This window comes from Poecilia reticulata, chromosome 4, assembly GCF_904066995.2.
Source record: "Poecilia reticulata chromosome 4, P_reticulata-male-v2, whole genome shotgun sequence".
NCBI classification, from domain to species: domain Eukaryota; kingdom Metazoa; phylum Chordata; class Actinopteri; order Cyprinodontiformes; family Poeciliidae; genus Poecilia; species Poecilia reticulata.
Window position 1 is genome coordinate 30,353,288 of NC_088833.1, and position 26,904 is coordinate 30,380,191.

The 26,904-nt window shown below is 38.4% G+C and overlaps 1 protein-coding gene and 1 long non-coding RNA gene across 2 annotated transcripts in view; one reads left to right on the top strand and one right to left on the bottom strand.

Annotated features, from left to right (window-relative positions):
• slc1a7b (solute carrier family 1 member 7b) overlaps window positions 1–26,904 on the bottom strand; it is a 61,122-nt gene that overhangs the window by 25,233 nt on the left and 8,985 nt on the right. Inside the window, exon 2 of the mRNA XM_008407803.2 lies at window positions 2,410–2,489. Coding sequence (XP_008406025.1) covers window positions 2,410–2,489 — 80 coding nt within the window. The remainder of the gene's footprint in view (window positions 1–2,409; window positions 2,490–26,904) is intronic.
• On the top strand, window positions 14,294–15,726 carry LOC103464009 (uncharacterized). Its single transcript, XR_533571.3, has 3 exons — window positions 14,294–14,503; window positions 14,729–14,925; window positions 15,054–15,726. It is a non-coding gene; the product is annotated as an uncharacterized LOC103464009 (long non-coding RNA).

A 26,904-nucleotide genomic window follows, 5' to 3' on the forward strand; every position in this document is an offset into this window, starting at 1 on the left:
CCAACATTCCTGCTGTGTGGGTACACAACCTGAGCTGCTTAAACAAATGACTCAGAGTGAGACTTCAACGTTTCTTTCAAGACTGAACTAAAGTGATTAGAATTTGTAGAATTTCCAGTGGATCTTTTTCTTGGATTCTGTTTAGCGATCCTCTTTATGAACATCTGAATCAGTATCTGACTGTTAGGCGCTGTAAAATGCAGACCTACTGTTGTTGCTTTGAAAAAACTTGAATGGGAAACATTTGAAGCGTCGTTGGTGATAGTAATGATAATAACGGCACACATCGCCAGCTTTTATTACTGAATGAAAAAGTTAGATTTCCTTAGAGTCAAGGTTGTAATTAAGTATTTTTGCACTGAGGCATGAATCACATTTCTATCAACAGAAAGGAATTATAAACTGTGAGCTCCGACTCCAGCTTCGATTATCATATAAAGAAGAAGGACGATTGTTGTGTTTCACTAAGAAACAAAAGAGGTGTGTTCCAGTGTTGTTCTTGGTTTACATTATTTTTCCTGTCATGATTCAGTGGAACTTGATTATTAATGCTGCTCTGTCTATTCCTTTAATCCTTTAGTCCCTGTACTGGGATCAGACCACAGAACAACAGCAACTTATGTATTCAGTCAACAGGCTGCTACTTTTATAACATGCATTTGTAACATTCTTCTGTAAATAATAAAGCATTATGTTATTTGTGAACAGAAAATGTACATTCATAAGCAATACATGAAGACCTACATGCCTTGTTGTTGTAAAGTGGAGTTCATGCAAACAATTCATTCCAGGGTTGAATTCCCAATGCCATCTTTTCAATATATTAATAAGTATTTGAACACATTTAAGAGTTTCTTTGCTTCCACATGTACAATATTGCAGCTACATTAAATTATTATTAAGTTATGCAACTAAACAGGAGCATTTCATATTATAATAAAACATTCTGCTAAATAAATCAAAAAGAAACAGACAACTGCATCTGTAACCAGGAATAACTGGAGACGCCTTAGATAAAAAAAACAAAAACAAAACTGCTTTAACGCAGCTGGTCTCGTTATTGGACTCCATGGCCATCTAGTTAACATGCCAGGCAAGAGGAGGATTACTTAAAGAAGCGACCACAAGGTAAAACTGAAGGAGCTACACAGAGACAAAGCTCAGGACAGGAGATCTATCAACAATAACTAATAGTGCACTGTAAAACATTTGAAGGTGGTTTAACTTGAAATTGAAAGTTCATCTGCTGCCTTGAAAATGCAATTTAAGTCAACAAGAAAACTGTTCATAAAGCTGATCTAACAACAAGACAAATTATCTAAGCATTGTTTTTTAAGCTCACTAATCTTAATGCTGCAATTTAATCCAAATAATTATTTCACAATACGCAAGAAAAAAAAACTGTCCTCACCTGGTTAAAGAACACATTTCTCTATTATTTTTACTCATAATAAAATACAGTAAAATAACTACTTAGTTTACTTTATAAAGTTCTTGTTTCAAATTGCATGAAGAAATTTTGTGATCTGATAATGAATTTTATTAAACACCACAATGAATTCTGCTATGAATTATTTAGTGTGAATAAGACATTTATCCTCAAGTGTTGCATTAAAATGAACATTTTCCTTCATAACACACAAGAGTCAGATCAATCTCAGGATACAAAAACATGCCGCTAAGCATTCTGGGAAATAGGTTCCACTGCTGTCTTTTTCTTCTCTCAGTTGTTTTGAGCTAACCTAAAAACTCTGGTTTATTCAACTGTTGTAGGTTTGACAAAATTAATAAAAAGTTAACACAACTTACTGCTGTAAGTTCACAAACTCACACACTTAGGTTCAAAATCTGAAACTTGCTGAATTTATTTGACTTAAAGAGTAGAAGATAGTAGACACAAATGCGGCTCAAATGTTTTACAGTGTGGTCTACTACTTAATTCTTGATGTCAAATGGAAGGAAACAGACAAAAGTCAGATGAAATTCTTATTGCAGTTTGTTGTAGAGGAACAGGTGCTCAGGTCAGATTAGAACAAAACTGAACTTTTTAGCCTTCACACAGAATGTCACATGGGACATAAGCTCAAAATCTGAACCACGATGAAACCATAGTGAAGCTTGGTGGTGGTAGCATTATGCTGCGGGGATGATTTCCTTACTTTACCTTTCTGCACAATCAGACCATTATCCAAATTGATTTATATGGCCAGACTTGAAAACAACAATTTGCAGACTCTTTCCATCCAACTTGAGTTATTGTATGTTAAATTGTTATGGTTTACCACATAAAATCCATAGAAAATGCCTAAGGGGTTTTTGACACAATGTGAAAAAGTTGCAGCCCAGACGTATTGATTCTGGCCACTGCAGAGTTGTGGACAGGTTTGGCGGTGCTGTGAGTGCAGGTACCTGGACACGACGAGCGGCAAAATGAGCATCTTCAGCATCCTCATGAGGAGTTCACCAGGAAACTGGAAGTACTTCACCTCCTGCCAGGAGAAGAGCACAGGACACAGCAGGGAGAGGTTCATTAAGGAAGTCCATGAAGGAAGGATAAGAAAAGCAATCTAATGACATTTAAGAAAAGGTCATGATTAATAATAGAGCATGGTAAAATAACTTCTGAATAGTCCTCTGCAACCAGAGGAACGAACAAAAATGAGGCTGATGACATTGATTTTCCTTTTTTAGTTAAAAAAAACTGGTGCACATTACAGACATAGCAACACATTAGTGAATCTTTTGATTTTGTTATTGATCCCTTTTGCCCCAGAGACCCCCTCTTTTTTGAAGACAGTTACAGCCCCCCCAAAAAACAAGGTCCTTAATTTTCTTTATGGTAAATGGTGTGTATTGGATAAGTACTTTATCAAATCAAATGATAATCAGATGCCAAATGTAACTGTTTAACCCTTCCGCAGTTTCAGCGCAATGCTCAGGAAGAGCGGCAGATGTAACAGTCGGCTAACCGGGTAACCCATCAGCTCTTCAGTTTGCAAAACCACATAAACGCTGCTGGAAAATGGCAACCAGGCCAGAATCGCACACAACAAAAAGTTCAGGCGGGATGCACTCAACAACTCTTGGAAGGGTTTCAAACTCTGCTCATGCAAGCCGCCAGATAAGTAAACTGACCAATAAGATTTAGGCTTACAACGTACATGTGCCCTGTGGTGCCCACCCCCACAGACTCACACAGATGTCTGAGATGCGGAGAAAATGTTTTGGTTTTTTTCACACATTTTTGTTAATAGGAAAGTGGATTAGATAATAAAAAAATCCAAAAAACAATTTTTTTCTTTAAAATATCTTTTGAAAAATTAAAATAATCAGCAGCAAAACAGGTCAAGTTTCACATTTACACAATGACTGAGACAGAGAAAGCTGGGATTTGAGCCAGCAACCCTTTGGTTACAGGATGTACTCCCACCACTGTGACCCATTTAAGGCTCTGTTTTCTTGGAAGAAAGCTAACTGATATGAACAGAGCAGACAAATACTTCTACAGTCTGAGAAGAACTGCCAAAGAAGAATCACTTGTTAACTTACAAGCTGTTTTGATTTCTAGCCCAATTAAAACTGATGTTTTCCATCACAGAGGCAGATTTAAGAGGTGGGGCAAATTATAACTAACTGACAGGTTAGTTGTTACAGTTGCTAAAATATTATATCTGACAAAAAAATATCCAGTACAACTTTATCTTTATCATTCACCTCCTTTAAACTAGCACAGATTTGTTGTGCTCCTCTTTTGATGAAATGCATTTCATCTAAGAAATCATGATTGCAATTTTATAGCATCCATTTAGTTACGTATAAACATTTCAAGCATTTTAATCAGCTAATTTTTTTATGCTCAATTTTTTTTTCATATTCAGGGTTTCCCCCAGTGTATTATAAGCCTGGCGGCCTGCCATGCTTTACTAGCTCCGCCGCCAGGCTAAGTGTTGCTTATTTACGTTTCGGGGGGGGGGGAATAAATAAATAAATAAATAAATAAACAAAAAAATATATATTTTTTTTTTTAAAGCCGGGCTGCAAGCGTTTCTTTTGCTCTTAGCATTTCACTAGCAGAGCAGATTTATTCCTAAAAGATAGGTTTATAGTTTATGAATTTAAACCGACAACGCGTGGGACCAATCACACAGCAGAGCTGTGTGAAGCTGACACCCCACCCACGTCAAAAAATCCAGCAAATAGTCTGAATGGTTAGTGCTCCGTTTGTGCAGGTTTGTGCCGTTAAAATTTTCGTTTGTGCAGTTTTGGTTTCTGAGATATTAAACATTATTTTTTAGGTCATCTAGAGTTCACCATCCCCCCATATGCTCCAAAACAAACCAAAGTGGGCTAGTTCGTTAGTGCTCCGTTTGTGCAGGTTTGTGCCGTTAAAATTTTCCTTTGTGCAGTTTTGGTTTCTGAGATATTAAAAGTTATAATTTTGGCCGATGACGTCACCGTCACCCTATCATGTTCCAAATCAAACCTAAGTGTGGGCTACTTCTTGTAATTCTTCAGATTCTCAGCTGTTGTACAATGTGTACATTTTGTTTTGCCGTTAAAATTTTCCTTTGTGCAGTTTTGGTTTCTGAGATATTAAAAGTTATAATTTTGGCCGATGACGTCACCGTCACCCTATCATGTTCCAAATCAAACCTAAGTATGGGCTACTTCTTGTAATTCTTCAGATTCTCAGCTGTTGTACAATGTGTACATTTTGTTTTGAACTTCAATAAAGACTTAGAACAAGAAAAAATGTGTCTCATTTCAAGAAATGTTTTAAGATAGCAATGTTTTTTCACGAACGTAGCGTTCTCTCCACAATAATTGAATCCTGCTAATAAAGGACATGCAGCCTGACCCTAACGTAATGTGTATAACCTGTTCAACTGTGCTTTGATTTCGGAGGTGGTCTGAAGAATTATATTCACATTGTTGATGTACTGTCTGCTGATTATGCAGCAAACGTGTAAAAAAATTACATGAGCCTATAACGGCCAATTTGCTAGTTGCTTGAGCAAAGTTTTTGCAGAGTAAAACGGAAATGTGTCATTATTTCAAAGTTCATCCAAGTAATGTACTTAATATTTAGTAAATATATTTTCAATGCAACGACTTTCATTTCATCCAATTTCTTACATTAAATGTGTATGGGCTTCAAGGATTTTGAAAAGCTCCACATGTTTTGCGAACTTTGACATAGTTCTCACACAACTGGGATTGGCTCCACCCACACTGTAGGAAAATTTTAACGGCACAAACCTGCACAAACGGAGCACTAACGAACTAGCCCACTTTGGTTTGTTTTGGAGCATATGGGGGGATGGTGACGTCATCGGCCAAAATTATAACTTTTAATAAATCAAAGACAAAAGCTACACAAAGGAAAATTTTAACGGCACAAACCTGCACAAACGGAGCACTAACGAACTAGCCCATTTTGGTTTGTTTTGGAGCGATATGGGGGGATGGTGAACTCTAGATGACCTAAAAAATAATGTTTAATATCTCAGAAACCAAAACTGCACAAACGAAAATTTTAACGGCACAAACCTGCACAAACGGAGCACTAACCATTCAGACTATTTGCTGGATTTTTTGACGTGGGTGGGGTGTCAGCTTCACGCAACTACACAGCTGGCGCCTCTGCGCTCTGCTTCGCGCGCTGCCGCTGCTTTACCTCAGCGGGATCGCGCGCGCCTCCTTTTACTCAAACTGGACACAGGCTGACCTGTATGGATATTTGCATAAACCTACTGTGAGGAATTATGATCCTTTGGAGAACTCTAGGTAAGAGTTTAAAACGCGCCTCGTTAGCTCTCGTTGCTCCATGTGAACTGCAGGAATAACTTGTAGCGAATTCAGAGGTGCGTGTTGTGGTGTGATCAGAATGATTTATCTTTGTGAACGAACAATTATATGCGGCGTTTACATCTCAACACGCTGCCCAGCTGGTGGCTCTGTGTCTGTATTCCCTGTAAAGTTTATGGTCCCGGTTGGCCAGAGCGTTTGTGGATAAGGAGCAGCGCCAACCTCATCATGCAGGTTCAGCCCGGTGAGGAGCTTTCGCGCCCTCAGGTCTGTAATGCATCATGCTGATTTTATATTATTTTATTATTATTTTTCCGGTTACACGATGCATCAAACCATATCAAATGCGTTGTCTACTTAGAGTTAATGTGCGCGGCCACACGGAGATCTGAGAAACTCGTCCCATAAACTTGACCAATCAAAGCCGTTTCTGTGACGCTTCTTAAAAACTCAACAGACACGAAATGGAACAGGTACTAAAGCCACATTAGCAGCGTTGAATTAAATCTCCGTTTGTTGCGCATCTCTGCGTAGTGCAGCAGATTACAGGGCCGGTCCAAGGCTGTATGAGGCCTTGAGTAGAATTTGATTTAGGGGCCCCTTTTGTTGCTAAAAATATCAGCACTTCTAACAGCTTCTGTTAGATTTAGTGAAATATAGGAGAAGGGAATAGTTTAATTGGTCAGCCTAAAAAGCAATAAGTTATAATCGCAGTTTACTAATTTGTATTTGTAAATTCAAAGATTAAACTCACATCATCAGATTGTTGCTATGGTAACAAAACAATCTAACTATGAATATTCTTATTTGAAGTTGTACAAAGTAAACTTGCCAGCTCCTTAAAATCTTGTATTTAAATGTTAAACAATTTAAAATCATTTAATTTATGTATGCTTAAAGAACTGAATAACATTGAACAGCATTGATAATCTCAATAAACAAGTGTTACATTTATGGATCTGTGGTCTGTTTTAAAATATTAGTGTTTATGGGGCCCTTGAAACCCTTTGGGCCTGATGGAGCCGCTGACTTAATTTGGATTAAACAGAAGTGCAAATTTGTTGTTTTTAGACCAGTTGTGGGTTTAAATAGCATTTCACTGGTGATCTTTTCCCGTAACAAATAATTGCACAGTAATACTTTAACATTTCCTGTCAACTTAACATATTTTAATACAAAAACACGGTGGACCGCCTCGACGCCCCGACCACCAGGCTTAGCAAGTTTTCTGGGGGAAACCCTGATATTAATTCCTTTATTTACTGATATGAAAACTTTCTAACTTGAATGATCCTAAGATGTAACACCATGTTGCAACAGTGGTTCATTTTCATTAACATTAGTTAGAATTTGACATAAGATGATTATTTGTTTTTTGTTCATTGACAGTTATCACTGTAACACCTGACTGGCTTTAACTCCAAGATAGAGTTCAGTATTAGAAAAATCAATGCAGCAAAAAAACCTGACTTGCTCACTCTTTTCTGTAATTTTAAGAGGTTCTGCCTGGAAACGTGCAGAACATTAGAGAAAATTTAAACATATTCTGAGAGTAACTGGAAAAACGCAACATCCTCAACAACTACATCAAAAGTTTTGAAATGAAGGCCTGTGCAGGTTTTACTGCCTGCTCCCTAACCAGCACTGTCCATTCCAGTCTTTTAATGATTAAGATTCTGGCTGCTTTCTGCTCAAATACAGCTTTCTGTTTGCTGTTGTGATTTGAGGTTTCAAGAGTTTCTGTTCAGAGAAGAACATGAACATTCCCAGAATATCATTTGCTATCAACTAAATAGTCTGATAAAATTTTCCAATATCTATAGAGTATACGGAAGGTCAGCTGAATCAACTGATACTCAGAGACATGAGAAAGGTCTTTTTGTTATTCTTACTTTATAATTTAACCAGAATGTTCATTTTGAAAATACTGTAATTAGAATGTGTTTAATTCTGGTAATCTACTCTGTTGGAGCATTGAAATGATTCAAATACAGTATGATAATATATGATCCACAGTGTCAAACATGACCTTTTGGTTGAATAAAAGAACAGTTACAGATTGGTTAACTAATCAACTAATCAATGCAAACAAATTGCAATTATAAGGTACATAGAAAGTATCCCTATCACCTCTTCTGTTTCTTTTTGTGTCTCTGCTTTGTCTTCTCAAACCCCAAGTCATACTGAACCAGGCTCTGGTTCTGCTGGAGGTTTCTTCCTGCTCAAGGGGAATTTTACTTTCCTCTATGGCCACATGCATGTTCAGCATGAGGGATTGATGTAAAGTCAAGCAATTTTCTGTCGTCCCTTTTAGCTCAGGAGGAGAGAATGGCCAGTGACTCGATGCAGTCTGCTGAGTTTCCTTAGGTAGAAAAAAGAACTGAACAGAATGAGCTGAACTAAATGAACTGAACTGTTTGATCAGTTAGAATGTGCATGCAATGAGCTGAAATGACTTGTTTCTAAAGTGCCTCGAGTTTAGACAATTCAATTGAAAGATGCTAAGCACAGTTAATTTTTGTAATAAAATATGTATTTTTAAATCTTACAAGGCCTGAGGACTGACACAGCCAATCCCAGAAAGTTTAAAAAGTCAACAGTAAATTATTTTGTCTTTAATGAATAAAAACCATGTTTAATAGAACTAGAGATGTGCCGATCAGGTTTTTTCCTGCCGAAACCGATTCCGTTCACCCATGAGGGCCGATCACCGATACTGATCATATAATTACTATTTTTTAAATCAAAAGCACTACCGGTTACATTATATGAAAAAAGGAACCATGAACTCACCTTAATTTAGACAAAAATATGTTTTTAATAATCTTTTCCAAGAAAAAAACAGGCATTGTGCAAATTGTGCAAATACTATCTTTAACAGACTGAAAACATATCAAAATAAAACATCTCAACATTGGCAAAAAAATTCAAGTATAAAACTTAACATTCAAAGGCAAATACAGGATCCATTACAATAAACAATCCTGAGTTACTGAATGAAAACTTCCTGGTAGCATGGCGGCTAACTGATTACTGCTAGTTCTGATTGGCTGTTTCTGACTGAGCGGAGTAATTATGCAGAAAAGGGAGGAGGCAGAGGAGGTCGATTATTTTTTCAAAGATTATCTGTCTCATGTTAGGAGAGCGAAAGTTTTAATACGTATGGAAAATGTTTTATTTTTTTAAGCTAGATGCTGCAGCTTTAAGCAGAGGTTCGGTGTGAGAGTCACTACCAGGTGGAGCAGAAGCGGCGCTCCGTCTGTGAAATATTACTACCTGTAGCGCGTAGCGGTTCAACAGCGAGAGCAGAACCAGCGTCTTACATCGCAGCTCGAAGACAAATAATTTTGCGGGTTATTTGTTTAGCTTTCTGACCGTCATGCTAATCCGGGTGAGTGTTTGTAGCTGTGCGCTGCTTTACCAGCTATCTGATCATCCATGTCTTTTTTACTGCAGTGAGCCTCGATGTAGCCAAACTCCTCAAGTATGGCATTGTTTTATGCCATATTAGATTCGTCGTGTTGATGCATTTTGACGTGCTTCACCCCACGTGCTTCAATTTTCTGCCACAACACGCAAACTTCCCCAGTCACTCAGTGCGTTATAGTTCCACATCGCTTAGGATTTGTTGCTGCGCGCTTGCGCAGTGTGAAGGAAAGAGGAGACCAGCTGCACAGGCAGGCTGCAAAATGAGATGCAGGTGATCGGTTTGTGTGATCACCTGCATCAGGTGATCACACACCTGAGACCGGTCACAAGAGACCGTGATCGGCAATCACCGATCATACACTTTTTCACGGAAATCGGCCGATTATGATCGTTGGCCGATCGATCGGCACACCTCTACTAAGAACCAAATGAGCCCTGACTTAATACTCAACCTTTTGTCACATAATCCTCCCCGATGTTTAATTGGTTCATACATCCAAAACTCCAATCCAGGTCCCTCACCGCCCCCCACCAAAGAATCTGCAGGCTACTTTGCACTGACCATCATTTATTACTATCACTATTGTAGATGTTTTGATTTTTATGCTTGTTTCTGTATTTATCATCAAAAATAATTTCCCAGAGAACAAAAAAGTCATGAGAATAGAAATTATTTTCACAGGCGTCTACGAAAAATGGAATGAACATTCAAGTTAAAATTGGTAACAGCAGCCAATCAGAGTTGAAGAAATATTCTTATTTTGGGCCATTTTCTAGTTGTTAAATATTCCACAAAATGACCTGATAGAAGATGTAAAACATGCCAGTTTAAACTTTGAACTATTTGCAAAACGACTGAGCTCTGTAACATTAAAACATGGATAGAACTGTAACTACATTAATCATAGCTCTTCTCTTCAGTGTTTGTCGGTTTCTGTGGTGCAGCTCTGTGCTGCTTTCAGGAGAATGGGACATCAGAGCATCATCCATAAAATTTTACCCACATGGCATTTATTGTGCAAACCAGAGCTTTCAGTGGAAAAACAAAAGTTCCTTTTAATGCCATACAAATATGAGACAGAAACATGGATTATATATTTATATAGACCTGACTATAGATTTATAGATTAATAGTTTTACTGGACAGAAATTACAAAGAACAAATCTGGTTCTTAATCAAATCCTAATGAGTCAAATTGAAAGTGTCATGGAGTCATCAGCCTCATGACATTAACACTGACATGAAAAATAATATTGAAGAAATAAATAATATCAAATCTAATTAAAAACATAAATAAGTGATCAGTTCTTTGCTGTTATGGTCTGTAAGTTATATTTATTCTCAGTATTAGATGTGGTCTCAACAAACCCATGGCACTTCAACAATATTATTTTACCTTGTTTTATCTGGAAATAGTGTCTGTTTATTCTTGCCATACAGTCCTTTGTATTAATTGTTGCTCGAAATGTCTTGCCATACCAGTTTATTCCTCTGTATTTACTTTAGTTTCTTGGTTTATTCTTGCATTTTGTTCATTCATTTCCATTTAGTTTCCTTTGATTAGTATTATCCTCTCTTGGTTTATTGCTATGTCCACTTAAGTTTCTTTCCTGTTGCTAGATTTATTTGATCGTTTATTGACGCTCATCATCAGTAATCTCATCACCTACTGCGCCGCCTAATTGTCATATGTTTCACATCATGTGTTTATCTTTCACTGTTCAGCGTCAGATTCTCTGTTTTTATGCCATAATTCACATCTAGTTCGTCGCTCCGTTTTATGTCCCGTTTCTCCTGTTTCAGAGTTTTGCGCAATGTGCGCGTCTTTTTTTTTTAAGCCCTAAGGTGCAGGGCGGTCAGGAAGCGTATCGATGGGGAAAAGGCAGACTGACATAAACCTTTTAAAACAACGGAAACAATTTCTGCATTCTGATTATTGAAGTTTAAAAGTGCTGTGTTGTTCTATCACCCCAGTTTCATACCGGACCATTTACAGCACCGGTGTTAACGCTATAAAATGAACGCTCTCTATCGTGGTATCTCCCATGGAGGGATTTCTTTATTTAAATGGGTTCATTTTTCAGAGGGATACACAGTGATGGTATCGTGATTTTAGCTACCAGTAGCAGGAGAACGGAGCTGCGCCAAGAAGCTAACAGAAGCTAACAAATACTGAATAGAAGAGCGGCCATCGATACAGTTGCAGCCAAGCATGATTTAATGTTTCAACAATACAGTTTTACCAAGTTGCTCAAAGTCTAAACTGGTATTGTTGTGCATTTAAGGTGTAAAATTTACCTTCGCCCAAACGCCCCCCAAAGGCATCCCAGCGCCCCCCTTTTGTAAAAATGTCCGCCAGCGCCCACTGCCGGTCCTCTGAACGCCCCCTGGGGGGCGGTACCGCCCACGTTGAGAACCGCTAATTTAGATGGTGTCAACTGACAGTAAATATGGTATTAAGACGCTATAGAAAAAAAGTCAATTTAATCCAACCATACATATAAAGTCAATTCAGTTTTAATCACTGGTTTATTTTTGCTCTCAATCCTAATGTTAAGTTTCATGCCTTTGTTTCATGGGCCCAAACTTCCAAGTTAAAAGTAATCAGGGGCCACATTTTTGTTTGTTTCCAAATGAATTGCAATATTTCTGTTTTATGATCTTTAGATGTTTGGGCTTTTATTCCTGTTTGGTATTGATCATTGCCTTGCTGTTTATTTTTGTTCAATAGGTAATATTCAGGTTGCTGGTCTGTATTAATTATTATTAGTCACTAATAAAGCAATAGTTTATTCCTTGGCGTTTAGTTTCTTAGTTTATTTGTGTGTTTTGATCTCTTTGCTTACTTTTGAGTCTTAGGCTACATTCACAGTGCAGCCAAAAGTAAGCCATATTTTTTAACTAAGTGCAACCCATCTACTCTTTGTGTGGGTCAGAACAGACCAGCTCCAATCTGTCCACCCTCCAAAACACTAGTATAGGTTTCCACTGGATGTGCTAAAATACAAAATCAGGGAAAATCAGATTTTAAATATGAAACCAACTTAAAGAAGATGGGTAAACAGAGGGAGAGGCTCCTGGATGAAACACTTTTAACCCTTGACCTCTCGAAATGTGGTAGCAGTGACACTTCAGTTGACTCTCATGCATGGTGATTTACACGGGCTCTAAAAGGTGAGACTCCCTGTTACCCATGGAGACATGGGAGCATCGCTCTGACACCCACTGCTGGTAGGAACGTATGGATCATGACAAGAACTGCGGTGCTGCCCCATCATGCTCCAGATACTGAGAGGAGAAATGAGCAGCTAATCTGTGCAGAGCATTGCAAGAATGTCATGACCGAATGAGCTCAAGCAGGAAAAGTTTTCTAATGACCAAAAGCATGCTGTCAGCCACATGGAGACTGTTGCTATGCCGATCCTCATGTTTACAACTGTTGAACAGCAGGCTGTATATTACTGTGCTTGTTATTAGTCGATCATGCTGGGGTGAAGTCCATTGCCAATATTTATAAAACCAGCGCATTTCAGCCTAGTTTGTCATTGTCAATACACACAAATCAGACAAATCACACTATCTCATCATCATGGCATACGATATATTTGGGGCAGTGATAATTTTGTCATCAAAGTCAATTTGTGAGAAGCTGGTGAAAAAAATTAGGGGGAGGACTTAAGCCAGAATCAAAATTGGTCCAAGAAAGGAACAGGGATGAACCACAGATGGCTCATGGGCTGGAGGGACTTACCGATCCACATGGGATGCTAAACGCTGTTCCATGTGTTCAGATGAACCAGTGCAGCTCAAACTGCTGGTCCTGATAGAAAGGTGTCAGAATACAAAGAGGATTACAGTTTGGTGCGTTTGTGGCTACATAGCAACAGACCAGTCAGGACGGAGACAGACGCAGCATTAAAGCAGATAAATGTGTCCTGTTACAAAGCAACAATGGTTCAGGGATGATTTAGTGAACACAAAGATTTGGATGCTACATTGTCCTCCAAATTCTCAAGTTCTCAATCCAAATGAGACACTGTGGGATGTTCTGGACAAACAGACCTGATCCACGGAGTCAGGTTTTCCAGCCCAGCTGGTCAGCTGCCTTCTTGGCTGCTGATCTGATTAATGAGAGGCTGGCATCAGTAACTTAGCTGCCAGCGCTGGCGAATGAGAGGATTACTCACTTGTCTCAGCTTTGGAGACGCTAGTGACTAACATACCTACTCTGCTATTAGGGTTTGAGATCGTTCAGCTGCACCACATGCTGAGCAACCATCACCCTGCCAACCCTCTGCTTGACTGTATGATGGTTTTCTAAAATGCCCAGCTTTAGTTTTAGACATTTAGCCTAGCTAGTTAGCATAAGAGTTTATTCTGAAGCTCTGGTGGTAATCAACCCAGGGTTCAGCAAGGGAAATTTATTCCAATGTTGCAAATAAATGTAATTCATCATAGTGAATTGATGATTTAACAAGTGGAGTAATTATGCATTCACTTAATTCCAGGTTTGTTTAAAATATCATAAATTAAATAATTATTTTGAAAGTACCTTTTGTATTTCATGAGGTCTGTCTAATTTAATATTACAAGAATGACAAAAAAGCCTCTAGTGATTTGCAGTATTTACCTGCATTGCACAATCGGGCATCAATCACCTGAACAGAAAGAAGCATGAAAGTGAAAAGGATGTAAGTTATGGAACTAAAGTCATGTGGAAGCTCCAGCTTTGCAGACAGGAGATGCCAGAGCAACCATCGTGACAGACCGAGCTTTTCCACTCTTGTCCTCTGATACTTGAGTATGTAGATTTATTTCCACTTAAACACAATCCATAACTCTTAGCGAAAATTTCATCTGTAACCAGTAAACATGGGGCTCATGTGTTTTGTCTCGTCCTCTGGGCTGCTGCCTCTCTGCAGACTAATCTCATTTCTTCACTCTGTCAAAAACTTGGCCATGGATCAGGGGTTTGAAAAAGCTTCTTAGTATGTTTTTTTTTAAACCTGATGTTACAGCTGTAGCTCAGCAACAGATGTTTAATGAAACAGAACATGCTGCAGAGACTGGACATCATGCAAAGAAACCCTGGTTTTCATGTGACAACTTGCAAACGCTATTGATCTCTGGAGATGTGATCAATCATCAATGCAGCATTAGTGCGTTGGGATCATTTTCTGTTCAAGATCATTAACGGCCAGAACTTTTTATGTGGCCCTGTAGACCCGAGAGAGGCATAAACAGAGCTGCCAAGAAAACAGTACAGTAAGTTTAAATATTGTTTCAATTAAACCAAAGCAGTTTTTATCTGTATTCTCTCAGATCACATACATGTGAAAAGATGTTCAATACTGTTAAAGTTTTAAAAGTTCTCACTGAATGCAGAGATAATATTTTAGCAAATAATTGTGTAGTTTTATCATTATATTTTGTTGCCCATGAGTACATTCATGATGGGGCCCCTGACTCACTTCATCTCTTGTGTTGCAGAATGTTGGGCCTCCAGCCAATCACAGCTTTATGAACCTATTAACAGTTAAAGCAGGAACAGGAAGCATTTTGTTGCATGAATGTGACATCATGTTAACAAAGACGAGCCACTCACAAAATCACACTGTTGGCTGAATTTTTGAATAATCAAAACGTTTAACTTCAGAACATCCGAGAACAAACAGCATCATAAAAACGTGAGAACAGCAGACACAGCAGGGAGGAAGACGTAAATAAAAATGCATAATTTGGTTCTAAACCTGTTAAGGTTTGAACATCTCACAAAGTACTCAATTGTATTATGACTATTCATCCAAACCAACAGGTTGAGCAAGGAGAGAGAAAAGAAGTGATAAGCAGCCAACAGGTTAAATGTCAACTCGGTCATAATTTGTTGTGAAGTTGGACCCAAAGCCTGACAACCTGATGTTGTAGGTGATGATGATTTACTGAACTGGAAGCTGTTAGGCAGATGGAGACATGAGAGGAATGTTAAACATGGGCTGTGACGAATACTCAACAGTGATGCAACACAAAACAATCAAGCTATACCAAAGATAAAGGCTAAAGGCCAACACATAACCTCCATGAAAGCATAGAAATTTGTTCTTTTACTAGAGATGTCATGTTGAATAAAGTTTGTTCTGGACAAGACATTTCATACTTCACAATAACATGGCTGCAGACCTCTTGGAAAGACCCACAGGTTCTTCACATGACGTATTTCTATATAACGGGTGCTGAGCGCCATGCAAGAAAAAAGTTCTGTCCAAATGATGCATCAAGAACAAACAACAAGAAGTTCCAACCAGGGCCAAAGGAGGATGGCATCATTTACCATCAGCTTTGGGAGAGAGAAGAAATGTGTTTCTGCATAGAATTTATTAAAATGACAATCTCAAAACAAGAAGAGAACACTGAGTGAACAAAACTATCCCTTTCATGCACAGTGGTCACTGCAGTGGACAGCTACTGTATCTTAAAGCCATTTTCTTGTGCTTCTTGTGGATTTTTATTTTACCAGGTTCTGCCTCCCAGGTGAAAAAAAGTATACTTTAGTATACTAAATTTTATACTATTAAATTTTATACTAAATATACTTTTATCAATGTACTTAAACTGTACTATTTTGGAACAACTAATGACATTACAGCACAAAATAAAACAAAAAATGTTGATTTGGCATAATACCCCATTTTAAAATAGAGGAAAGTTGATTTTAGAACAGTTTGGCTGCAGAAGTTCTGCTGCTGATAGTGGTGTGAGAAAGGAATGCTTTTTAAGATATGGCATTGTTCATTTCAAGGATTTTTAAACTTGGCAATATATGCAAAGCCTCTTCCCCATAACTTTTACTGTATGCAATTATTTCATGGAATGGTTTTCCCATTTCTAAAATTACTAGCATCAAAGAGATTAGCCTTTCGGGCATCCTGCCAGGGAATGCTAACACCTAACAGAACCCTTAGAATATTAACACAGAAAGTGGAATTTATAATTAGGCCCACAGCTCTAAAAATGTGAATATTGCAAAAATAAAAAAGAGAGTTAAATTTGAGCTCACATAGATTCATGTAACTGGGTCATTACATGTTCAGTGGAAAGAAAAACGTTAGTAGGAAAATGTGAAGCAGCAATAGGGACAATCGCTGTGAGAGGAATGTCAAGCACAATGCACTCAAGAATTTTGGAGACTGGAGTCAGCACATCAAGAACCGCTCCACACACACACCAATCCTACACACACACACACCAGTCCTAGAAACACACACCAGTCGCAGGCTACAGGTATCTTACCTGGTTAAGGAGAAAAACAACTGGACTGCAACTTTTATTGTTTTTAAGAAGTCATAGAGGAATATATTCCTACGCTGAGGAGTGACAAAGTAAGTCATTATAAAGCATTCAGCCTACAGTGATATGAATATGAAACTTTCTCACTTGCTGTTAAAAATCTTTCATATTCACCAGTTTGCAGCATACATGAGAGCTGAGGATTAAAGGTTACAGCTGATCCCTCATAATTAAGTTTCTGTGTTTAGCACTTTTTTTTTAAATCTAGGTGACTGGAGCTTTAGAAAGCAAAAAGGAAAGTAGATTGTTTTCTCTCTAATGGTTAATGCAATCATAGTTAGATGTGAACCAAACATTTCAGTAATTTATACCCTTTGCTTCTGTTGGGGTTTCTCATGCGTTAAGGTACTCTTTATCCACACATAAAATACCTTTTTCCTGTTTGAACTGATGGCCAAGGTGACAAGTTTGTCTCTTTGTGCAGAAGAAAATCCATTCCTCCTGAAGTCTTTTCTCCCCAGACAGGTAAGCTGTTACATCTCCCTTCCACAAAACCCATTAATTTAGCAGAAGGTTGAGATATCAGTTGTCCTTTAGTGGGTTATTCCCATGACATCTTTCTTATCAACTTCAATGAGGTGTGAATTGCAATGAAACAGTCAGCATCATTCAACAAACTGCTGCTGCAGTCACTGGTTAGAAGGATACAGCACATCAAAGGAATGGTAACCAAACAAACCCTGTTTTTTTAAAAAAGGAGTTTGAAGTTTTAGTTGTAAACCCTCAGTGTTCTTTCTGCCTCATTTGCCTTTAAAGAATCCTAATAACTGACTTGAAACGTTAAAATTATTGGGCAGGATAAAGTGAAGTAGAAATCCATCATCAAACAGTATTTATGACTCAACTCCACTGAGTCCTGACCACTAAATAGACTAAAAAAGCAACGTAAAAAGTATAGATAGTGAAAATATCAGAAAAATTGACACTTGTTCAACTGATCAAAACAACTAAATGAGGCTTTACTAAACATGGAATCTCTTCAAAGATTTTGGTAATGAAAGAATTTCTTATAATCAGACAGATGTTTTTCCTCACAGAAGCCTGACTGACAGAAGCCGTATGAATTATCTTGGTGTAAATCAACATCAATCAGTAAATGTCTTTCACATTCTTCTAAATAACGGAAGAGGAAGAGGAAGAAGAAGAGGAGAGTAACTGTCTATTAAAAAGATGTAATACATTAATACTAGCAACTACATTGTTAAATTTTTTTAAATATCTACCCCATAGTTTTTTGTTGTTGTTTTTTTTATCCTGGTTATAAAGACTAAACTCTCAACTGTTATATAGTCCACAAAGCCTCTATTCTGATTTTATAGATTCTAATTTTTCAGATTTCTTATTTGGCTCAGTGTTAAGTACAGATAAAGTCGTTATTGTGGTGGAATTTAACAGTCATACTGGCATCAATATTGCCCAGAATGTTATCTCAGATTATATTGACTTTGCTCCAAACAGTTGCAGACCTCCTCCCTCCTGTCCACAAAGCCTTGACCTTGTGCTTACATGATATTTAGTGTGAATATTGAATCCCAATCCTATCTTGTATTTCCTAATAACCTTTGAGTTTAGTACATTGCTGCCAGAAATTTTAATTGTAAATCTTTAAACAATGTTTTAGCAACTTTTAAAAAATCTGTCCCATTTATAATTTCTTTTGTATTTCAGGAACACACGGCAGAGGGCAGTAACCTATACTTTACTCCTTCACAAACTGATATTCAGTTTTATAGTCATGAAGGCCATTAGCTAATGGAGTTTTACTTTGCTTGCGCTTTCAAAATGTGGCCTAAAGTTAAATTAAGGTAAGCACAATGTTGCCTTGGAGTTTCTAGATTAAACCTTTTCATTCTCTTTTCATGAGTCTACTGTTGCCTGATCCCACATTTCATATTGCTCTTCATCATCTCACATCATATGAAAATAAGACAACTTCACTGCAGAGGTGGCGGCAAAGGAGACCGAAGATTGACTAGAACAGGAAGAAAGATGAGGAAAAATAAAAGCTGTACGAGAGCATCAGGGCAAGCAACTTAAAGTTCAAAGATCTGAGCAAGAGTGTTTCCATGTTGGAAGGAAAGTGAGGAAAGCTTGTGCCAGACGTTAAGACTATAACAGAGAGAAAACACAGACGGCTGATGCACAGCATAACCTGGTGGGTCATTTCAATCAGCTTTATCCAAACCAGTCCATATTTCTGAATTGGCTGAACCTTTGCAGGATATAACAATAAACAGGCTTTCTATGTCAGAACCACTTCAATGCACTCATTAGAAAATATCCTTCATGAGAGCATTTCAACTGGGATACAATCCATTAAAAGTACAAAAACATTTCTGTGGCAGGGCTCTGAAATTACTCCAAGGAACTTTCTTCAAAAATTATGAATCAGCTGATCAGAATACCTGGAGGAAACCAGACCAGGTATGAGGTCAAAGGTCAAAATAAAAAAAAAATGATTGTGAAGAAAATCAAAAGGGACACAAAAACTATCAGACTAGACAGCTGCCAGAAAAAAAATATCAGGTTACAAAGGCTATGATGCAAGAAAAAAAGAGTTTCCAATGATTAGTGAATTTGCAGAATTTCTCCTGTTTGAAGCTCAAGTAGTGACCAACTTAATTACCTCCATCCATCCTCTCTGTGCTGCTGAATCACCAGCGACAAGAGGACAGAAAATGATTAAGTGTCTCAAGAACAAAGCCTTTTGTAACAAAATGACAAATTCTGGACTTTGTGTATAACGAGGCAGCTGAAGGATAGAAGGACATTTTTAAATATAGAATATGTTATGGCTGATTTAAAAAGAGTCACAGTTCAAGAGGTTGTAGTCAGAGCCTCACCTTTGACATTTTCACATAAAAGCATCCAATCTACCGTCATGCAACAGCTGCAGAAAGTCAAGCGAGTAACCAAACCCAACACAAAGAGGCGCATCAGGCATAATAAATGCTGTGGCACTTAACATTGCTAGAGAACAACAATGTCCTGTTTCAAAGATTGTGTGGGTGGAATCTGCTACAAACCCAGACACAGAATGTGACTCAGCCTTTAATGAGGAAGAGGAAAGTTATGACCTTCTAGTGGAAACGACCAAAGTGAGACTAAAGCTATGGAGACTGATGGGAGAAAATGCAGGTGTGGACAGTGAGGCAGTAAAGGTCCCTGCATGCTCAGGAGTACTTCTCCTCACAGGTCTGCTCTTACTTGAGGCGTCCAGTGGACACAAACACAAATCTTTATGACCGTATACATGTGCTCGGTGTTGCTGTTTGGCGGGACGCAGTGTTGCATGTCACACTGAACTGATGAGATTGAGAATTAACAGACAGGTCTCAACAAACAGAAAACATATAAACAACTTCATCCATCTGGAAAACAGATGCCACCAATAACTCCCTCTGATGCAGTTTGTGCATAACATGGATTTCAAAGCAGATGAAATGAAAAAAGAAAAAACGTTCCTCTTATGTGGAAATCTTTTGGGAATCCTTAAAAAGAAACGAACAAGGTCATGATGAATTTCCACTGCCCGTTAACGAAAGGTTCCACATGCCAGATAACAGATAACAGAGGTCAGAGGTCAGGCTTGCAGCTCAAAAATATTTTTTCAAAAGACAATAAATACAAGGAAGATACATACACCAGATACATGGCTGACATGACTGAAGGGGGAGAAACAAAGAAGTTGAGAGTGATGCAGGAGAATGGTACACATCCCATCATGGCACTTACTGCCCAAATAAACCAGAAAACTGTGAGTTGTCTTTATTCTGCAAATCAGCCATGATGGACACAGTCTCCCTGCTCCAGGCGTGCTCACAGACTTCAAGCTACATGAAATGGCTTTGATTTGTGACACAAAGAAAATGCTTCACCACTATAAAGTATAAAACAGTGATTATGACCATATCTGCATCTTATTGTGGCAAAATGGAGAGCTTTGTTAGCAGCAACAGCAATACAGACTGACAGTTCATGTCCTACTGGAAGCTCCAGCTGTGGATTAAAACATCTGGTCATAGAAAATCAGCTGGAATATCAACTATGATCACAGTTTATTACTGTTATGTTTGTGTAAAGCCACAAAAATAATACATGCACCCATAAGCAATTTTGGGCAGATATCGATATATGATATTAATATTGCTGTTAACCAATATTTACCGACATTATGTATATGTGGTGGGATGGTGTTCCACCCTCCCCCACTCTGTGCACTCGGCACCGTTGATTGGTGGGCGGGGCGAATGCCTTTATAGTTGGGCGCGTGCATCTTTGTTTCTCCCACTCTTGCTACGGTCGGCGGCTACATGTCGGCTTGTGGGTTTGGTCGACTCGTCTGCGATCGTGAGTGGCAGTTTTGCTATCCGTGGCTGAGATCATGATTGGTTTTGGGGTGCTACACCTGTCGTGCGTTTCTGCAGTGTTGCTCTGATGGCGTTGCCGGCTGCAGCTGGGGGTTGCTGTGGCGTGCGGCTTCCGTCTGGTCCTCGCCTGCTGACCCACTTCCTCCCGGGTTGGGCTGTGTTTCCACCCCTGGGTAAGCTACTTGCTATTTAGCTTTTGATTTATTTTATCTGGATCCACCGTTAATTGATTTTCTGATTGTGTTTGGAGCTGCAGCACTTTGGACGCTCTGCTGTCTTTGTCTTGTCTTCCCGTTGTTTGTTTGGGCCGCTATCAACTAGACCGGTTGCGGATTGGGCAGGCTGTGTGGGCGGGGCGTTGCTCCTCTGTCCCCATCGAAGGGCATTTGGAACTTGATGACAACGATTTGTTCCATTGTTTGAAGTATATTCTTTTATCGTTTTGTTGTGTAAGTGCCAATTTGTTTTCTTTTTGATTTATTTTCTTTTGCATTGCGTGTTTTTTGTTTTGCCAATTTCTTTTGCATGTTTGTTCATTTTGTTTGGAATAATTAGTAAGTAAGTAAGTGAGCTTTATTTCTATAGCACTTTTCACAGACCAGGATCACAAAGTGCTGCACAAAGTATAAAAAATAAAACAAATTAAAAACAACATACAAACAATAAAACACAGTAGTACACTAAAAAGCAAGATTAAAAAAGTGGGTCTTAAGTTGTTTCCTGAAAGTGTCTATGCAATGTAGAGATCGAATGGTGCAAGGTAGCTCATTCCATAGGCGAGGCGCCACAGCTTTAAAAGATCTGTCTCCACGAGTCTTAAAAAAGGTCCGAGGAACCGTCAACAAGTTCAGATTCGACGACCTGAGGCTCCTAGTTGAAACATAAGGCTGTATGAGGTTCTTAATGTAGTCTGGCGTCTGTCCATGAAGAGCTCTAAAAGTCAATACCAGGATTTTATAGTGCATCCTGTAAGTTACAGGCAGCCAGTGCAAGCTTTTGAGGATGGGAGTAATATGTTCCCTCCTGTGGGTGCAGGTGAGCAGGCGTGCAGCAGAGTTTTGTACTACCTGCAGACGCATTAACTCCCTCTTATTAAGACATGTAAACAGACTGTTACAATAATCCAGTCTAGATGAGACAAATGCATGAATAATCATCTCAAGCTCACCATAAGTCACCATTTTACGAAGTTTTGAAATGTTCCGAATTTGGAAAAAACAATTCCTAACAAGCTGATTTATGTGCCGCTCCATAGACATTGCTCCATCCATGAAGACACCCAAGTTGCTTCATGGATGGACAGACAAATTGAATTTGTCTGTCCTTTTCTCCTTTTGTTCCAGGGACTGGGTAGTGGGCCTGAAGCCTCGTTTTTAAAGAAAAATGTTTTAAAGAAATTGTTAAATAAAATATTGTGCACTGCTAAATCTGTGTTCGGGTGCATCTTGTCACTTTTAAAAAGATCTCCACCTGCTGGTCACATATATATTTTACAACTAAGGGTCTCCTAATCCCATATCAATGTCAGAAATCAGTCCAATTTCAGCCAAAAAAACGGGTATCCGATTACATCAGCCTGCATCTAAAGTCTGTAATAACCATGGCAACAGAAGCATGCTGCTCCACTATTTCTCTATCCCTGCTTTCTTCCTAACAAATTGATACTGCAAAAAATGTGCAGACAGTTCACAGGCCGAGTCGAACCGAAGGCTCAGAATGTGACACCAGGGAAAAGAAACCTCATCGTTGTGGAGAAGATACAGATACACTTTAAATGTGTGAATGAACATGCAGACATTCACTGCCATTTAAAGCTGCAGTAGAGTAACTTTTACAAAAATATTTTTGACATACAGTATTTGTTGAAATTGTCACTGTTGTGACATTATGGTATGAGACTGATCTGTGAAAAAAATTAAGCTCCTCTGCGTACACCCAGTTGAAACTAGAAACAACCAATCGGAGCTCAGGATTGTCTTGGCACCGTCAATCACCCTCTGTGCCATGTTACATTTGACAGTGTTAAATTATGATGTTTTCCTAAACATTGATCCAACCCATATTAAAAACCACCAGATGCTGGAAACTATGGTTCCAAGGTAGCATTTTGAAACGCCAAAATTGGAAACAATGCAAATATAATGACAGGGGTGCAGCTTAAATGTGTACTGTTGGTTTTAAATGTAAAAAATAACTTCCGATTCTTCTTTTGCTGAGAGACTTTGTGCTTAATAGAGTGACTGCAGTGATTCTATTTCACAGGTATAAAACAATCAGTGGTGTGATGACACAACTGCTCCATTGATAAACTTGGGGTACATGTTTCATTTTTAGTTGTCTAAAAACTTAAGAACTGTTGACAGAATATATTAGAACAAGAGTATCACAAGTGAAATACAATGCAGCCTAAGAAACTATCAAGAAGAGGCAATAAACGCCTCAAAAAACATTCCCATGCCGTTCCACTCAATTCTCATCTCCCTTCAGTGCTCCATCTGGGATTTCTCCAATGGAGCTCAATTTCTTCTGCTGAATTACATCCTGGCCAAACAGGAGAAGCAAAGATATTTTATTGCTGACAAAGATGTGGTAGCCATACTCCTCACAGGGTAGCTTACAGCACTAAGCAATTTAGTAAGCTCCACTGACACCAGATAAGTTCAAAAATAATCGTAAAATAATAACTTGCAAAAATCATTTTTGAAGGTGATATTTTGATTTTAAGTTAAATCTAGGAAACTCTGTTCATGTTAACATGTCAATGGTGCAATTTCAGGTTACAGGTTTGCGTAGACAGAAGCTCTTGCGTTTTATTCAAGGAGGCTTAATAATGCTAAGTTAATGGGACCCAATCTTCAGATTTTCCAATATTTTCTGACCTCAGTCAACATTAAACAAGAGTTTGAGTTTTTTTTTTCTTCATAACAGGCCATGTTTTCATAGTTTCTGTTGGACCAGTTTGTTTGGATGCTGAGATCTAATGTGCCGTCATTTCAGACATCTGTCCTGCTTCACAGCATGCTTGAACACACATCAGTAAGTTCCATCTTTCCAGAACATCGTCACACTGCTGGCCTCTGATCAGTCAGAATAGGACGCCTGATTAAAAACATCTAGCTGGTGATTTCCCTCCCATAGATGCCCCGGAGTTGAACTCGGTTTTTCTTAACGCTGTATTGAAGTTTCAGAACGCAACACAAACCATTTCATCTTCCAGCTTTCAGAGCAATGAAGAGGCTTTCTATTCAGTAACAAAGGTTTTCATTGGCATGCCCAACTAAATGGATGACCTTCAGCCTGAGAGACAAAGTGGCTTCTTCTTTTTGTGAACAAGGTAATGAGCTAAAACAAATCCAAGTTCACTTTTAGACTGATTGATCCTGTTGATGAACACATGTACAAGTGCAGTATAAAAAATAAAAGGCTCTCATTTACGGTAAAGTACCGGCAGCTGTGGTTGCCAGAATTTTACCACAAAAATACAGAATTAAATTCTGCCAACCACACCTGCCGTTAATTTCCGTGTATTAGAGACATTTTTAGTTATTTTTTTTCTGTGTGCTCTCCTAGATTTTTACATTTTAGTTATTTTCCCTACAAATACAATAACCCTAAGCTTACTACACAGAGAAGGTAAGGTAGTTTTATTTATATAGCACATTTTCAGCAACAAGGCTATTCAAAGTGCTTTACATGAGTTAAAAGGAAATGCAAACAAAATGACAAACCATAGGAAAGAAAACTAATCTAATGTTGTTCTAAAGTATGTAACCAAGGTGCTCCTGTTCAGGGTTGCTAAGTATCTAATTCCATTTCTAAATAGTGAGTACTCTACAGTTTCTGATAAAATAAGCTATTGAAAGTAATATAAACTAAGCAGTGACGAATCCTGTTAAGTATTTCTGGATTCCAAGTTCGTAGTTATTCTAATTCTGATTCCATTTCTGGGTTGTATAATGATCTAAATAGTGCGTACTCCACAATTTCTTATATTACTAATAAATTAAAATAATCCTTTCCTGGGTTAAATAGGGAGTACTCCACCGTTTCTAAAACAAAAAAGAGGAAAGGACACAGTAGGGCAGGTGGCAACATTCAGACAAAACAAAGGGGCAAAACAAAGACACGAGTGAAGGCCGTGACGTCAAAGGGCCACAAAGAAACGGTCCTCAGTGCCCTGGCAGAGTCCAATAAGATGTTGTTTATCTAGGAATGTCCTTAGGAGCGTTCAGCTTCGCAACTCCATGGATACAGGAGGGAGTGAGGAGGAAAGAGCGTTGTGTTTACATATCTTCAAGGAGATTAGAGATATGCAGCCCTTCGAAGGCCACACGGGGATAGCCAATTCAGAAACAGAATGTCTTTGGTCGGGAAGATTATAAATTTCAATCTTCCCTAAAGTCTGTCCGATACATCTCAGTTCCCAATCATCTAAATTAGTTTGATCATTCCACTAAGCCGAAACTAGCAACTTCTCCAAGATCGATTCCATTTTGTTAGTGAGTTTTAGAGTCCTCGTCTCTGTCCACACCAACAGTCTAAGTGTTCGCTAGCTCAGTCAAGTCCGTTACAAATTTGTCGATAAGCCAGGAATCCACAAGTTCCAAACAGCAGAAATCCTGTTATCATGAATAAATCCAGGGTGAATCCCACCGGGTGTGTCCCCACAGGACAAGAGGGCTCTCCTGTGCCCAGACTTCTCATCGAAAATTTGATCAATTGCATTGAAAGATCGGTTGACCAGATCCATAAATTGTAGATTTGGATGATGTGCAAAAATATAGAAAAAGACAGGACAAAAACAGAGGAAGCAGGGCAGGCATGGGCAGGGAGGGAGCAGAGGAAAAAAGTGTTTGCCTTCATCGAGAGCAAGAGGAAACTTTCTCTTGCTCTCGAGAAGGGAAGTAAAGATTAAGGTGATGGCAAAGAGTCCTTCCAGTCTCAGAGACCTGGAGCTCATCTGCACAGATGAAATACCAGCAGAAACATGCAGTCAATTGATCTACAGTAATTTGAAGATCTGGAGTCCTGTAATGTCAAAGCTTATATTTTAATAGTAAGAACTTCTATAGATGCAAATGTTCTAAGTAACAAAATAAGCTCTTTAGATGAAAGTTAAAGTTTTTCTATTTCAACGTCATTTTCCATACTGCATCTTGAGTTGCATCTGTGCTGCTATATAAATAAGCTTCTACTTTCTTGCCCGTCTAAAACATGCCAAATTTATTAAAACGTGATTCAAATCAGACTTTTTTTTGTTTCAGACATCTATTCTTTGTTTCATTGTTTTTTGAGTGATGAACATTCTTCTTTGGAAGAATTCCTGGAAAACCTCTTCTTACAAAACTAAACCAAAAACACACAAACATGAAAGAATAACTAAGATTTGCAAGGCTCTGAGTGAACCACAGCATAAAATGAAAATCTTTCCACATCTGAGAGATGTAGACAATTTTGGCACTGATGCTCTGAAATATCTTTCAGACAGTGAGGGGAAAATGATTGTCCTTGTAAAGTGTTTAGAAAAATTTGACTTCAAATGACCATTTCTGGATTAAACTAAAATAAATGCACTCTGAAAGCAGCTGCTTACATGTAGAGCTGCTGGAATTGTATTATTTTCATTTAAATGTGTTTAAATAGCTCTCATTTACATCAAATGTTTGAAAAATTCAAGCTTTGTTTTCAAATGTCCAGATCTGGTTACTGAACTTTCCACTTAATCATTTGCAGACAAAACTTCCGCAAAGAGCTTTTTCCTGCTTCATAAACTAATCTCTTTGCTTTGCATGTTGAACAGCTACAGTCAGACAGGAAGGATAGCAGCAAACAGCAAACGCTTTGTTATAAATAACTAAATATTGTAAAGTGATTTCTCCTTTGGGTCATAGCACACATGGACACCGTACCCTGAGAATACCTTATTTCAGAATAAGGTTGAAAATGAGTCTT